Below are 14,287 nucleotides of genomic sequence, written 5' to 3'. Positions count from 1 at the left end.
ATCCTCTATGCATCACTTATAAAATACCAGGAATTGATTATTCCAAGTTCCAACACCACCATGAAGTAACTGCTATTACAATCCCCATTTTACACATGTGTAAAATGAAGCTTACAGAAGCCGATAACTTCCCCAAAGTTATATGACTGGTAAGTGACTGATCTGGGAGTCATAGATTCTATAGCTAAGTATGTGAACCACGGGATCATGCCGATATCTTTGTATACACTGATATGTAGCAGAATGATATGTGATATATTGTTCTGTGGCAGGTGACTACAAAATTTTTTACACCAAATACGAAGAAAGGAAGAAGATATGCTTTTTGATTATACTGTTTAAAAGACATGATTTAAGTGTAAGAGATGAGATTTGAAAAGGGGAGAATACGGAGGACATTTGCAATTATAGGTTTACTTCCTTCCATCTCCGTCTTCCATACTGATAGAAGTGAACTTCACCAGACCAAATGCAGCACATGATAGTTGTAAGAACAGAACGAAATGCACCGTTCTGTTTTGCTTCATATACCTCAAGAAAGGGGAAGAGGAGGAACACAGGGGAAAGGCGAAGAAAGGGGGAATGAGGAAAAGTGAGAACTGTGTTGGATATTCACTTCCCTACCCCCACAATCTCCCATTTTTAGAGAAGGGTCACAACTACATATGGAGGGCAATCAGAAGTTCCCCACGTGTCCAAGTAGAAGACTCAGAAGGTAGGTAAAGAGGAAAAGCAGTGGCTCTCCCAAGAAATCTCCCAGGCCAGATGTACACATCCTTGAGTTTTTAACCACAACAGACTTTATAAAGCCAGAAATGAGATGAGGAGTAATAAAAATCATTCATACCAGGAAGCTACACTGGGTCCAAGTGGGTGACTACCCCCATCTAACATGACACTCCTAAGAATTAACATTAACATAAGAAAAGTGATGTCCCTTATCATCTATGCCAATAATAGATTTATCAGCTGGAGATTCAGATGAGGCTCCTATCTCATTGCCAACTCCTGACAATCATATATGTAGAGCCCTTCCCCTCTTCAATATTATCTGTGGTCCCTCAGGGCCAGGAAAGGTAAGGAAGTAAAAAAAAAAAAAAAAAAAAAAAAAGCCTAGATGGTATTTGTAAACTGGACTATGAAGTAAACCTTGAATTCCCAAAAACTCACTGGATTGGGCTATCTTTTAAAATTTATTTTTTTGCCATCTGTGAAAAGGTGGGTTCAGAGTGAACACAAAAAGTAATGAAAGTCAGAAACAAATGTCATTATTTGATTACTAAAGAATTCCATTTTGTACATGGGACTATGAAACCTGTATCTGTTAAACAATATAGAAATATATTTCATGTATCTGACTCCCCTCCCTAGTATTATAATAGAAAAGTATCTTTTGGAACACAGGTTTATGGCCCAATATTATTATTTTTATTATTTTTAATTTTTTTTATTTTAGAGAGAGAGAGCGAGCATGTAAGCCGGGCAGAGGGGCTGCAGTAGGGGTGGGGAGAGAGAGAGGAAGAGAGAAAAAGAAACTTAAGCATGTTCCATGTTCAGCACAGAGCCGTACGCGGGACTCGATCCCATGACCCTGAGATCATGACCTGAGCCGAAATCAAGTCAGATGCTCAAATGACTGAGCCACCCAGGTGCCCCTATGGCCCAATATTCTTAAAAGAAAAGATATATAAAAAAAATTTGGGAGTCAATTACGTTATGAAATAACAACTTAATATACTCTGTGAAATGTTTAAAAGGAATCTGATTAAGAGAATCATTTATAACTGCCTACATTTGTATGTATTCTGTGAGAATTATAAAATTAAAGGTTGCTAAATTCAAAATTACTTCCTTTAAATTATAAAAAAACTTTAATAACATTTAGAAGACTATGATTATTAGTAGCTGTGAACTGTCAATTTTAAATTAAAAATTACTTAACATGGATAATAACCACTGTTTGACTCATACAAAAGATAATATTTTATTAAAGTCTTGGTGATTATTCTCAAGGATAATTTGAGGAGGAATCATCTCCTCCATCTTCTTTTCTTACCTTTATTTTTATTTATTTATTTATTTTTTTGTAATTAAAAAAAAAATTTTTAACGTTTATTTATTTTTGAGACAGAGAGAGACAGAGCATGAATGGGGGAGGGTCAGAGAGAGGGAGACACAGAATCTGAAACAGGCTCCAGGCTCTGAGCTGTCAGCACAGAGCCCGACGCGGGGCTCGAACTCACGGACCGTGAGATCATGACCTGAGCCGAAGTCGGACACTTAACCGACTGAGCCACCCAGGCGCCCCTATTTTTATTTATTTTTTGAGAGAGAGAGAAAGCCAGGAAGGGGCAGAGGGTGAGAGAGAGAGAGAGAGAGAGAGAGAGAGAAAAGAGAGAGAGAGAAATCCCAAGCAGGCTTCACACTGTCAGCACAGAGTCCGATGGCAGGCTCAAAACCACAAACCATGAGATCATGACCTGAGCCAAAACCAAGAGTCGGGCCCTTAACTGACTAAGCTACCCAGGCCCCTCACTCTTTCTCCTTCTAAACTAGAGAACTGTTTGTTCTCACATCATCAAAGTAAAATGAAACAGTAGCTGAGTTTTCCTGGGTTCTTGCCAACAGATAAACTGAAGTGTGACTTAAGTTACTCAAAGCAGCACTAAATTTAATTGTAATTGATAAGTTGTATAATAGGAATAGAAGAACTGAAGTAAACAAAGACATAAAAGTGTGTGGAAAATCTTAAAAGGGCAAAACCAGAGCCACACATATATACAAACAATGAAGCAGAAAAGATCCTTCTAATAGAACTCCTAGAAGATATTGCTTATAACCATCAAATCACCTTAAATGAAAAGTTCTCTGTCAAGACATCAAAAATAGGCTACATGATCTGTTGACATCCATCTTGGTTCTAAACATAAAAGATGGTGAGGTAAAGCAGACATGTAGCAATAATCAAGGAAAAGGCGAGGCTGATGGTGTAATTTCACAAAAGATTCCTGAATTAGAAACTTCTTGATGCCCCTTGAGAGTCTGAGTTTATTCTTTCATGACCTCAGATCTTTCAGGGCTGCGAAGGACAGGTTAAGCCTATGTCTGAAAAGATTATATAACAAAATGTACTGGAGATATTAAAAGGGAGGAAATGTTTATTGGCAATGTCAGTTATAATATGCATATATAGTAAATAACTACTTATGTTCAATTCATAAAGCTTGGGTGGGGAGAAGGAGTTGGGAAGGGTGGAAAGAAGACAGGCAAGATAGAACTTGCTTGCAGGGGTGATCTGAGAACCAACATCTTTAAGTATCACCTGGGACTTGTTAGAAGTGTAAAACCTCAGGCACCATCCAAACATACTAAATCAGAACGTGCATTTTAACAAGATCCCCAGGTGATTCACATGCACATTCATGTTGGAGAGGCACTCGGTTGGAAGATGCAACCTTCAACCTCATCTGCCACTGCCCTTTGCTTTAAAGACCTTACAACCCATTACAACCTAGTTGAAATAAACCCCCTCTGGACCAAAAGTTGGCAGTAAAGTACAATTTATAATTGAAGAATCCAATGACTTTTCAAGGGGTCTTTGGTAATTTTGGAAGTATTAAAGATGAAAGGCCTAAGAGAGCTTTGAAAAAAATATATCTCCAATGTGTGTGTGTGTGTGTGTGTGTGTGTGTGTGTGTGTACACATTTCCAATCCACTTTGAGAAATAATTTGATTTGGTTCCTTTCTTTCTTAAGAATTTCACTTTAAGGGTGCCTAGATGGTTCAGTCAGTTGAGTGGCTGGCTCTTGATTTCAGCTCAGGTCCTGATATCACAGTTGGTGGGATTGAGCCCCGTGTCTAGCACTGTGCTGATAGCATAGAACCTTCCTGAGATTCTCTCTCTCCCCCTCTCTCTGCCCTTGCCCTGATCATACTCTCTTTCTCTCTCAAGATAAATTAATAAACATTTTTTTTCAATTTTATGTCACTTCTAGTGAAATTTATAAAGAAATTAGTATACTTAAAGTCTCTAATTTTAACATATTTAATTATATAAGATTGTGTCCAGTACAGAAATTTAAAGACAACAATTCTTTTTCAAACACTCCTTCTGTTCATTAGAAATCAGGGAAGCAATGGGAACCAGCTGGTACAGTGCAGGCCCTTACTGCCTTAGGGAGCAGCGACAACCTGGCCCTTAGTCCTGGAAAAAAGAGAAGTTCACGCTTCGTGCAGCTTTAAGTGTGTCCTTTGTCAGACAATGTACCAGTCTAAAAAGTTAGTATCTCTTTGAGAGTACAAAGGTAGAGTTCTCCCTCCTATGACTATAACTCTACTTTTCTAAAATTTATCATAAAGAGATAATTTAATAATATTGGAAGGGTCTTACTGTTTAGGACTTACACATTCGATAACCTGTTACTCTATAAATCCTTTCTCCAACAATAAATTCAAGAATCGCAGCCTCTACATAGTCACCCAGTCATAAAGACATGAGGGAGCTAACCTGACACAGTAAAAACAGTTATACTTGGCCAGAATACACTAAATTTAAATCCCAGCTTTACTTTACCAACTGTGGGAGATATGGGCTCTTTTAAAGCCTCAGTATCTTCGTAAGTCAAATGGGAATATTGTTGTCTACTTCACATATGTGCAATTATAACTAAGAGAGTGACAGATATAAAACACAAAATACAGCACCAGGCAGACAGAACATACTTAAATAAATGCTACCTTTGTTCTTCCCTTACCCTGTTAAGTGGATGAAAAAACAAAAAAATTCCGCCAGAGTCCATGAATGCTGTGAATCAGGTAAAGTTTGTTTTTAGTGCCTCTGGACTTCCTCCCAGTATCTCCCAAGTATCTTTGTGCCATCTCTAGCTTCTAGTTCTAGGAGAACACTGAGTAAATTCATTCATATAAAATGCTCCTAATAGAATAACTGATTCAATACTTTCTTCTTACAACTCTCTAGATATAACTCTACTGAGTTATAGCATTTTAAATTCCTCTGATTATTTTCCTTTGATGATAACCAATCTCCTTTTTAATAATGCTCTCATCTGGAAGCATCCAGTACTTTTCCCATTTTATTTGAAGTACTAAAAATGTCAACACATATGGTTAATATTCATTATGTGAGGCCACTCGACATCTGTGATCACCCTCCCTATAAATGTATTTGGTAATCAGCCACGATGTGGACCCCACCTTCCCAAGAAGGCAGAAGCCAACTGCCTCGTCTTCCAACTCTCTAGTAGCCAAGAGTCCAACCCATGACTCAGGTTTCACCAATCAGATGCAGCTGCAAGAGAAACAAGGTCAGCAATAAGCCTAACGGGGTGGCGGCTGCACCCAGGAGGACCATCTAATGAACGTGGGGCTTGCTCTGCTTGGTTCCTTGTGGGTGATGGTGGTGGAGTTTGGGACTGCAAAAGTTGCTGAGTCCCAGAGAAAGCTAGTTGGTTGGGCATTACTTCTGACTGTGTAGAGTGATCTCAAGCCCAAGAGAGAGCCTGTGGGCTACAGAATACTCTAATAAATTCTGCTTCTGCTTAAACTGGCAAGAGAGAATTCTTCAGTATGCAACTAAAAAGTGTGACCCAGACATGAAGACAAGCTTAGGAGGAGGTCTATTTTCGGCAGTTTTGCTTTCAATACGATGACAGAGGCCTTCATCCTAGCTTGGAAATTTTCTGTTTGTTGATAATGCCTAATGTGTTCTATGCTCGCCTTCAGAAATTTTCTATTTATGTTAACATTTATATACACAAAACCAAATAAAACTGCATATATGTATAAATGCTAAACATCACCACACACACACACACACATATATGGCATATAACTATACATCATCTTTATATATACACAAATAAGACTATGTATCACATCTATATACATGCCACATATACACTATATATGGTATATATACATACCTGTACCCTACATATAATTATACTAACATATGTGTAATTATGAGTATGTATATAATGTTCTCAATCCACCCTCCAATCTTTTATCCTTTCAGTCACCATTTTGATGCCTTTAGTACTTATGATTTAAGTTCTGAAAAGATACCTGTAACTTCTATTTAAATTATCAGTCTATCAGATGCTGGGGTGGCTCAGTTGGCTAAGCATCTGACTCCTGATCTCAGATCAGGTCATGATCTTACAATTAGTGAGTTCAAGCCCTGCATCAGGCTCTTTGCTGTTATGCAGTATGTAGTATGCAGCCTGCTTGGGATTCTCTCTCTCTCTGCCTCTCTCTCTTGCTCCTCCCCTCCTCACATTCCTGTGCACTCTCATTCTCTCATTCTCTCTCAAAAATTAAAAAAAACACTTAGAATATAATAATAAAATAAATTATCAGTCTAACAATTATCCATTACCTCCACTGCAGTTATAACCTCAGAGATCCTATTAACCTCTCAGTAATCTTTTCTAATGTCACACTGTTCCTCTTTCAAACCACCTATTTCATTTTCAAAGATATTTTCTGTGTCAGTTAGGCTAGGTTAGGTGACACTGTGGTAATATAAACACACCTTAAATCTCAGTGAAGTAAGACAACAAAGTTTATTTCTCACTCACTCATTCAGTGCACGTGAGTAGGGAGGTCTGTCCGCCTCTGGTCATTTCAGGATCAATTTCCACAATTTCCAAGTCAGAAAAGCGAAGGGCCTGGACTCTTACAGCTTTGGCTCAAAAGTGACATATTCATATCCACACACATTCAACAACCCAAATAAGATCCATAAAGGTCTTCAACTTGGAAGAAGCAGAAAAGTATAATCCTTTTACGTTTATTGAAGGTGGAAGGCCTACACATTTGGTAAACAGCATCAATTCTTTCATACCACATAATGTTCTTGTGAATCACCTAAATAGCAGGAATTTATCGATAGCCTAAGTGGCTCTTGGGTTTAATGTAAATCTCACTGCTTTCATGAGGGCTCTTTACTTGGATACATCTGATTTGTCATTCTTATCTGAACTGATAATTTGAAATCCTATATTTCAAACTTTCTATGTGCTAATTCTACACAGACAGATCACTATCCACTACTGAGAGTTGAAATGGGTCTGTTTGAAATTTCTCAAATTTCAAGCCTCTGGAAGGTCCCAATAAGATGAAGATTTGTCCCTTGATGGTTAGCCCCAGGACGTTCCCTCTCCCAATCTAGTCTCATCCAGGTGGAATAGCTTTTTTTTTTTTTTTTTTGGATTTGTGATAAGCCATTTTTCCTCATTAATAGACTCTTTGGGCAATTTCACTGGAATTAGCCAAGGAAAGGTAAGTTAAATTAATGTGTTCAAACCATTCCTTGAACTACAACATTTCCTAAATTGCTGATTTTGGATAGGACGGTAGCCATTAATCCAGTCAACCAAGACAAACCAGGGAGACATCAGCTCTTTCCCTCATACCCTGCCTTATACTCTTTTCCTTCACCAAACCCTGCCAATTTTGTCTCCTAAGTACCTAGCAAAACAACAGAGCTCTGAGGCGAGAATTAATACCAAACTCAATATACAATAATTTGGCATTACCAGAGGAACTGTCACATGTAACATTAAATAAGCAAGATCTTGATAGCTAAGGATTTTGATCATGCTGCTCAAGGCAAAACCAGTAGCCTTTCTTACTCCTTTCAGCAAAGTCCTAAGTGCTCTTGATTAATAAGGGAAAAGGCTGCTATTCAGTTTGCACAGTAAGTACTCAAGAAATAGTTGAATTTGATAAAGGGGAAAAACAGAAAAATGGAGTAAAAACATTCATGGGGACTGCCACCAATTTGGGTAGGCTATAGCCAGGTTGCTGTGTCCATAACTGCAATCAATATTAGGAAGGTGTTGACTGCAACTTAATGAGAAATGCAGACTGCAGAAAGCTAGAAGGAAGGTTCTAAAAAATAAATCCTAAAGATTTCTACATCACCAAGGTATAACAAAAATTTTCCACTGGTTTCTGGCACTATGGTAACTAAGGAAAAGTTATGAGTGATATATTTAACAAGGACGTTATTTTTGTAATGTTCTTATAATGGGTTTCAATTGGTAGACTTTGAATTTCAGGTACTGACTTAATATGTAGCAAAATGCCTTACTGATGAAAGTATCTATTATGATTAAGATGAATTAGCCCGTAGAAAGTTGTGCATATCCATCCTTGCAAATGGTTTATTGTGACTAAAAGCATGGTGTTTTATTCATGAAGAACAACTTCCTTTCCTATAACAGACCTAAGCTTGTCATGCAAATGGAAGTGTCCTTTAAAAATTATCCTTGCATTGAAGGTTCTTGCAGATTGGCTATAGCTTATTTTATAAATATACCAATAGTTGATTGAATACTGGTTTCTCTTTGTAGATACCAGCTTTAGGAATGCTAAATGTTAAATGTGGAGTGAGTACATTCAACTGAGACCTCACAGTACACTCTTTACTCTCAGACTTTGAATTTATTTAAAACTTATAAAAAGCTAAGTAGGAAGCCAAGTGGTTCTCAAAGGACAATGCAAGGGATACTTGAGGTATTGGAAATAGTCTGTACTTTGACTATGATGATGGATACACAAACCTGTACACGTGTGATAAAAAAAGGCACAGAAATAAACACACACACACACACACACACACACACACACACACATACACATACACACAGGGATACAAGTATAACTAGAGAAACTCAGTAAGATCAGTGGAGTGTATCAATGTCAATTTCCTGCATTTGATATTATACTATCATTTTATGATATTACCATTGGGGAAACTGGATAAATGGTACAGGGGATCTCTATATTATTTCTTACAACTGTATATAAATCTATAATGATCTCAAAATAAAAACTAAGCAAAACTACTTTTCTTGAAATTCCATGTTTTAAAGCCATCCAAATGTGAAGGAATTCCTTTGGTATTTTTCTTCCCTTGTAAGAGAGTAATCTACATGATTATAAACCTATCCTTAGAACCAAGCACAGAGCTCATAGTGTGAATGTCAGCTAATGAAGCATTTAGATAGAGATTTAATTAAGTGAAATTCAGGTAAGATTGTGGGAGAAGGGGTATTCATATTGCTAATAGAACAAATACTGCTTTTTAAAAAAAACTGCTTTTAAAAAAACTTTTTAAAAACTCAAATCATTTGAGTTTCTTAAAAACATACTCCTTTAGGGGCGCCTGGGTGGCGCAGTCGGTTAAGCGTCCGACTTCAGCCAGGTCACGATCTCGCGGTCCGTGAGTTCGAGCCCCGCGTCAGGCTCTGGGCCAGGCTCTGGGCTGATGGCTCGGAGCCTGGAGCCTGTTTCCGATTCTGTGTCTCCCTCTCTCTCTGACCCTCCCCCATTCATGCTCTGTCTCTCTCTGTCCCAAAAATAAATAAAAAACGTTGAAAAAAAAAAAACAAACATACTCCTTTAACCTAAAACACCACTTATGGATGCATTAAACATTCTTTTTATATTCACAACAAAAATTGTTGATCTGCCTTTTAATTGCTTTGCTAATATTATAATTATCCTTTATGATATCTTTCTGAAAATAGAAGTATTAAAAGGTCTACAAAGATATATTGTTTCAGGGCCATTTTGAGACTTTGATAAGCCTTAGGTATATTTGTATTTGACAATCCTCTCCACCACCAAACATAATAAAATAAATTCACATGCCACATTCATGGGAATGTGGAAGGGAGTATGAAGGGAATCACAAGGGAACATGAATTTCCCTTTTCATGGGAAAAGGGGTCTCAATATTTTTCAGAGTTCTGAATGCTTATATGCCCTACATATACTGTGCACATGGACTTTAATGAATACAATACACCTGACTGATTTTAGCACGGTAAAAAGCACAATTCACTTCAAGAATGTGGAATAAGGCGGTATGACAGGTGAATCAGTATACCTAATTGCCTTCCCAAAGCTACAAAGTTGGTCTTCTAAGGTATAGTAGCAAAACAAACCTGAGCATGTGGGCAGCACTGAAGACCACATCGAACTCTGTGCTGTCCAATTCAGCTGCTTTTTTTGCCATCTCAGCTGCTTCTATGAGGCGAGCTTCTTCCAGAAGAAACTGACCTGTAAAGTATAAAAGCAAGTGAGCTTCAACTTGGAAAATACAAATCTAATCCTGTGAAGCCATTAAAGCTGCTATGGAGGAAAATATAAAAATAGCGGTAAACATGATTTGAAGCTAAGGTTTATGTATGCTGTACATCTATAGCTCTTCACTTGGTTATATTTTATATGCCTTTCCCTTCATTGCAGGACATCCCAATGCACCTGTCTGGTACATTAATAGAGTTGGGTCTTTTCTTGTCCTTAAAAAAAAAAATCCTCTATAGACTATCGAACCAAGAAATAAAATGAATACATTTAAAGATATATTACAAAAAAGAATTAAATTTATTTTAATTATTAGTCCTTTAAAACAGCTACTGTCTCTTATGCATATGTGCAAACAAGGCTATCTATATTGAGATATATTCATTTCTTATATTCAAGCAGCACTACAATTATTGAAGGAACATACAAAAGTCCATTTAGCATTTACTCACTCTTAATTAGATTGATTACTAAACATGGAACAAATATTAACAAGTTCACATTTTTGAGATTACTTTCAGGTTTGCTTTGCAAGGTTAGAATTATTGCAGATAGAGCCATACTATTCTTTGAAACTATACCTCAAGAATTGATATAGGGTACTATCCCAGAAACATATTCTAAGGACAAAAAAAAAAAAAAAAAAAAAGAAGAATTGGGTCCAATTTTAAGGATGTAAATAGGCAAGCAGAGAGAATAGGCTGACTTTTTGATTTTTTGCTTTATAGCTAGAGATATATTAACAGCACAAGTAATGAAGTTTGGCCCTATCTGACAAAGTTTGGCCCTTTCAAAAGAAAACCAAAGCAATGCGTAACAGTCTTCTAACCAAAAGGACTGGTCCTAAGATACAAGAGGACATTTTCTGTTTTAAGAATTTATAATAAGCTACAGATATTGCTTGTATTTAAGCATTTCTAAACTTAAATTGGTAAGAAATGGTAAGTAAAGATAAACCTATGGTTTCAAGCCTACTTATTAAAATGCAGTGACAAAGTTTTAAGACCAGAACTTAGACATCTCTCAGGTATTTCTACTAAAAGTTGTACATTACTCTCTTAGTTTGTCACCTAATACTACGCCTTTCTCATGCCTCAAAATAAACATAATTGTTAGGTCAGAAGATTATTAAGGACACAGATTTATAAATGCATTTGACCCTTGAATACACAGGTTTGAACTACATGGGTCCACTTATATGTAGTTGTGTTTTTGCTTTGTTTTTTGACAAATACAGTACACTACTAGAAATGTATTTTCCCTTCCTTACGATTTCAACTTTTTTTCTCTAGCTTACTCTATTCTAAAAATACAGTATATAATATACATGACATACAAAATAGGTATTAACAGTCTGTGTTATCAGTAAGGCTTCTAGTCAACAGTAGGCTATTAGTAGTTAAGTTTTGGGGGAGTCAAGAGTTATACACAGATTTGCAACTGTGCAGTGATCAGTGCCCCTAACCCCCATGCTGTTCAAGGGCCAACTGCAGTTACATTTATAAATAGAAGAACACATTACTTATGAAATTCGGGTGTATACTAACTATAAATGTGTTGATATGAGGTTCAACTGAAAGTATATGCTGTTTAAAAACAGCAAAATAAGAAGAAGATACTCTATGGCATCCTGAAAAATTAATATCTCATCATTTATGTCTTAGTAGAGGATACCAGGCTAAACCCATTCTTCAGTTACTCTTATTATAGGTATTTTTTTCCTTTTTCCTTTTTAATGTTTTTTTTAAATATTTATTTATTTGAGAGAGAGAGAGAGACAGACACAGAGACAAAGACAGAGAGAAAGAGAAACATGAGTGGGAAGGAGCAGAGAGAGAGGGACAGAGAGAAAATCCCAAGCAGGCTCCTTGCTGTCAGCACAGAGCCTGACACAGGGCCCGATCCTACACACCCTGAGATCACAACCTGAGCAAGATCAAGAGTCAGATGTTTAACCAACTGAGCCACCCAGGCACCCCTTATTATAGGCTTTTCAAATTAACACATAATATTAATTGCCACCTGCCTTCAAAAAAGAATGTTTATCCAAGTAAATGTATTAACAAATATGTTAATTACTATGTGATATTTAAACAAAGGATAATGTAGGGATTTATTAATTGTTCTTTTCCCTTTCCAGACAGCTATTAACTCTGAAATGTATTCTGTATTAATAGTTAGGAAAATACAACAATTAACTGAATAATGAAGGTTATTTAGTAAAATTCATTACTCCAGACTATAGAGGGTAAAGAAGATAGGATACACTAGCTCTGGTCCGAAAAGAAAAAAACTATATAAAGGAAACCAAAGAGAAAAAGAGAGAAAAGAGGGGCATGATACCTACACTATCCACACAGAAACAGAGGACAATGGCAAGAAGCTTATGTGATGCAGATAATGATACTGTGGTTTAAGAGGTCAGTTTATATGCAAAGCCCCAAGGGCAAAGCCTTTCAAGCTCTGTCAGTGCCAAACACATCTATCTCTATTTCTTTTTTCTTTCTTTCTTTCTTTCTTTCTTTCTTTCTTTCTTTCTTTCTTTCTTTCTTTCTTTTTTTCACAGTTTTATTTTTTTATTTTTATTTTTTAATATGAAATTTATTGTCAAATTGGTTTTCATACAACACCCAGTGCTCATCCCAACAGGTGCCCGCCCTCCTCAATACCCATCACCCACCCTCCCCTCCCTCCTACCCCCCATCAACCCTCAGTTTGTTCTCAGTTTTATGTGGATCCTGAGAAACTGAACAGAAGACCATGGGGGAGGGGAAGGAAAAAAAAAAGTTCGAGAGGGAGGGGGCCAAACATATCTTTAATGTTCAACAACAACAAAAAAGGATAACAACATTAACTAGCTGTATAAAATTAAATACACAATTTTTATCATAATTTTAAAACATTTCTGGGGCGCCTGGGTGGCTCAGTTGGTTGAGAGACCGACTTCGGCTCAGGTCACAATCTCATGGTTTGTGAGTTCGAGCCCCGCGTCGGGCTCTGTGCTGACAGCTCAGAGCCTGGAGCCTGCTTCTGATTCTGTGTCTCCCTCTCTCTCTGCCCCTCCCTCACTCATGCTCTGTCTCTCCCTGTCTCAGAAATAAATAAACATTAAAAAAAAAAATTAAAAAAAAACAACAACATTTCTTTTCCTTTATGTCAGCTTTGCCATGCAAAATGCAATTTATACACTTTGCAAGGTCCCCAAACCACATGAAACGTGTAATTTTTACTAAACAGTAACAGAAAAAAATCCCCATATGATCATTTTTAACAGCAGAATTCATTCATCATATTAACATTCAGAAAAACAATACCGCAGCATATTAGATATTTGCATAATTCCCCCCTTTCTGTTCTCGACAGACCATATATCTCAATATCCCAGCATTAGTGTTCTGCTATGATAAAGGCATAAAATATTATGCAGTGTGGACCATTTGGTGTCTGTTTTTAAACTGAACTTGAAAATGAGAATCGAGGTTGAAAGTGAATTATTATTCTGTTATCTTATACAATGATTGTTTGTTTGTTTGAAATATAACCCAAAATTGATGGGGAAAAGAGCAATAAGCATTTTAAATACAGAGAACCAACATAAATAGGGAAATAAAGACACACTAGGTTTCTTCTTCTTCTTTTTTAAAATGTTAAAGTTTATTTATTTAATTTTGAGAGAAAGAGTGTGTGAACAGGGATGGGCAGAAAGAGACTCGATCCCACGAACCATGAGATCAAGCTGAAATCAAGAGTCAGCCACTTAGCTGACTGAGCCACCCAGGTGCCCCTAGCTTTCTTTTTAATAACTATCCAAAAAGCCTATACTGATAAGTCATTGGGGGAATAATGAGGAACAAAATTTGCTCTTACTCCTTCTGGAAGACTTTGCCTCAACTCACTCTTCCAGCAGCTTTATATATTATTGTTCCCACCAGACACTTGCCAACACCTGTTGTCTCTTGGGTTGTTGATTTTAGCCATTCTAAGGTGTGAGGTGGTATCCCATTGAAGTTTTGGTTTTCATTTCCATGATAATAAGTGATGTTGAGCATCTTTTCGTTTGTTTCTTGGACATCTGGATATCTTCCTTGGAGAAATGTCTATTCATGTCTTCTGCCCATTTTTAATTGGACTATTTGGTTTTTGGCCTTTGAGTTGTATCAATTTTTT

At 36.9% G+C, this 14,287-nt stretch overlaps 1 protein-coding gene across 2 annotated transcripts in view; it reads right to left on the bottom strand.

The window, feature by feature from the left end:
• Positions 1-14,287, bottom strand: part of TMTC2 (transmembrane O-mannosyltransferase targeting cadherins 2) — a 398,739-nt gene that overhangs the window by 59,638 nt on the left and 324,814 nt on the right. For both annotated transcript variants that reach the window (XM_007085593.3, XM_042992821.1), the window contains exon 10: positions 9,979-10,093. In XM_007085593.3, the coding sequence (XP_007085655.1) occupies positions 9,979-10,093 (115 nt within the window). The remainder of the gene's footprint in view (positions 1-9,978; positions 10,094-14,287) is intronic.

Source organism: Panthera tigris, chromosome B4, assembly GCF_018350195.1.
Source record: "Panthera tigris isolate Pti1 chromosome B4, P.tigris_Pti1_mat1.1, whole genome shotgun sequence".
NCBI lineage: Eukaryota > Metazoa > Chordata > Mammalia > Carnivora > Felidae > Panthera > Panthera tigris.
The sequence above is the reverse complement of the archived record's forward strand: the minus strand, read 5'-3'. Positions and strand labels throughout refer to the sequence as shown.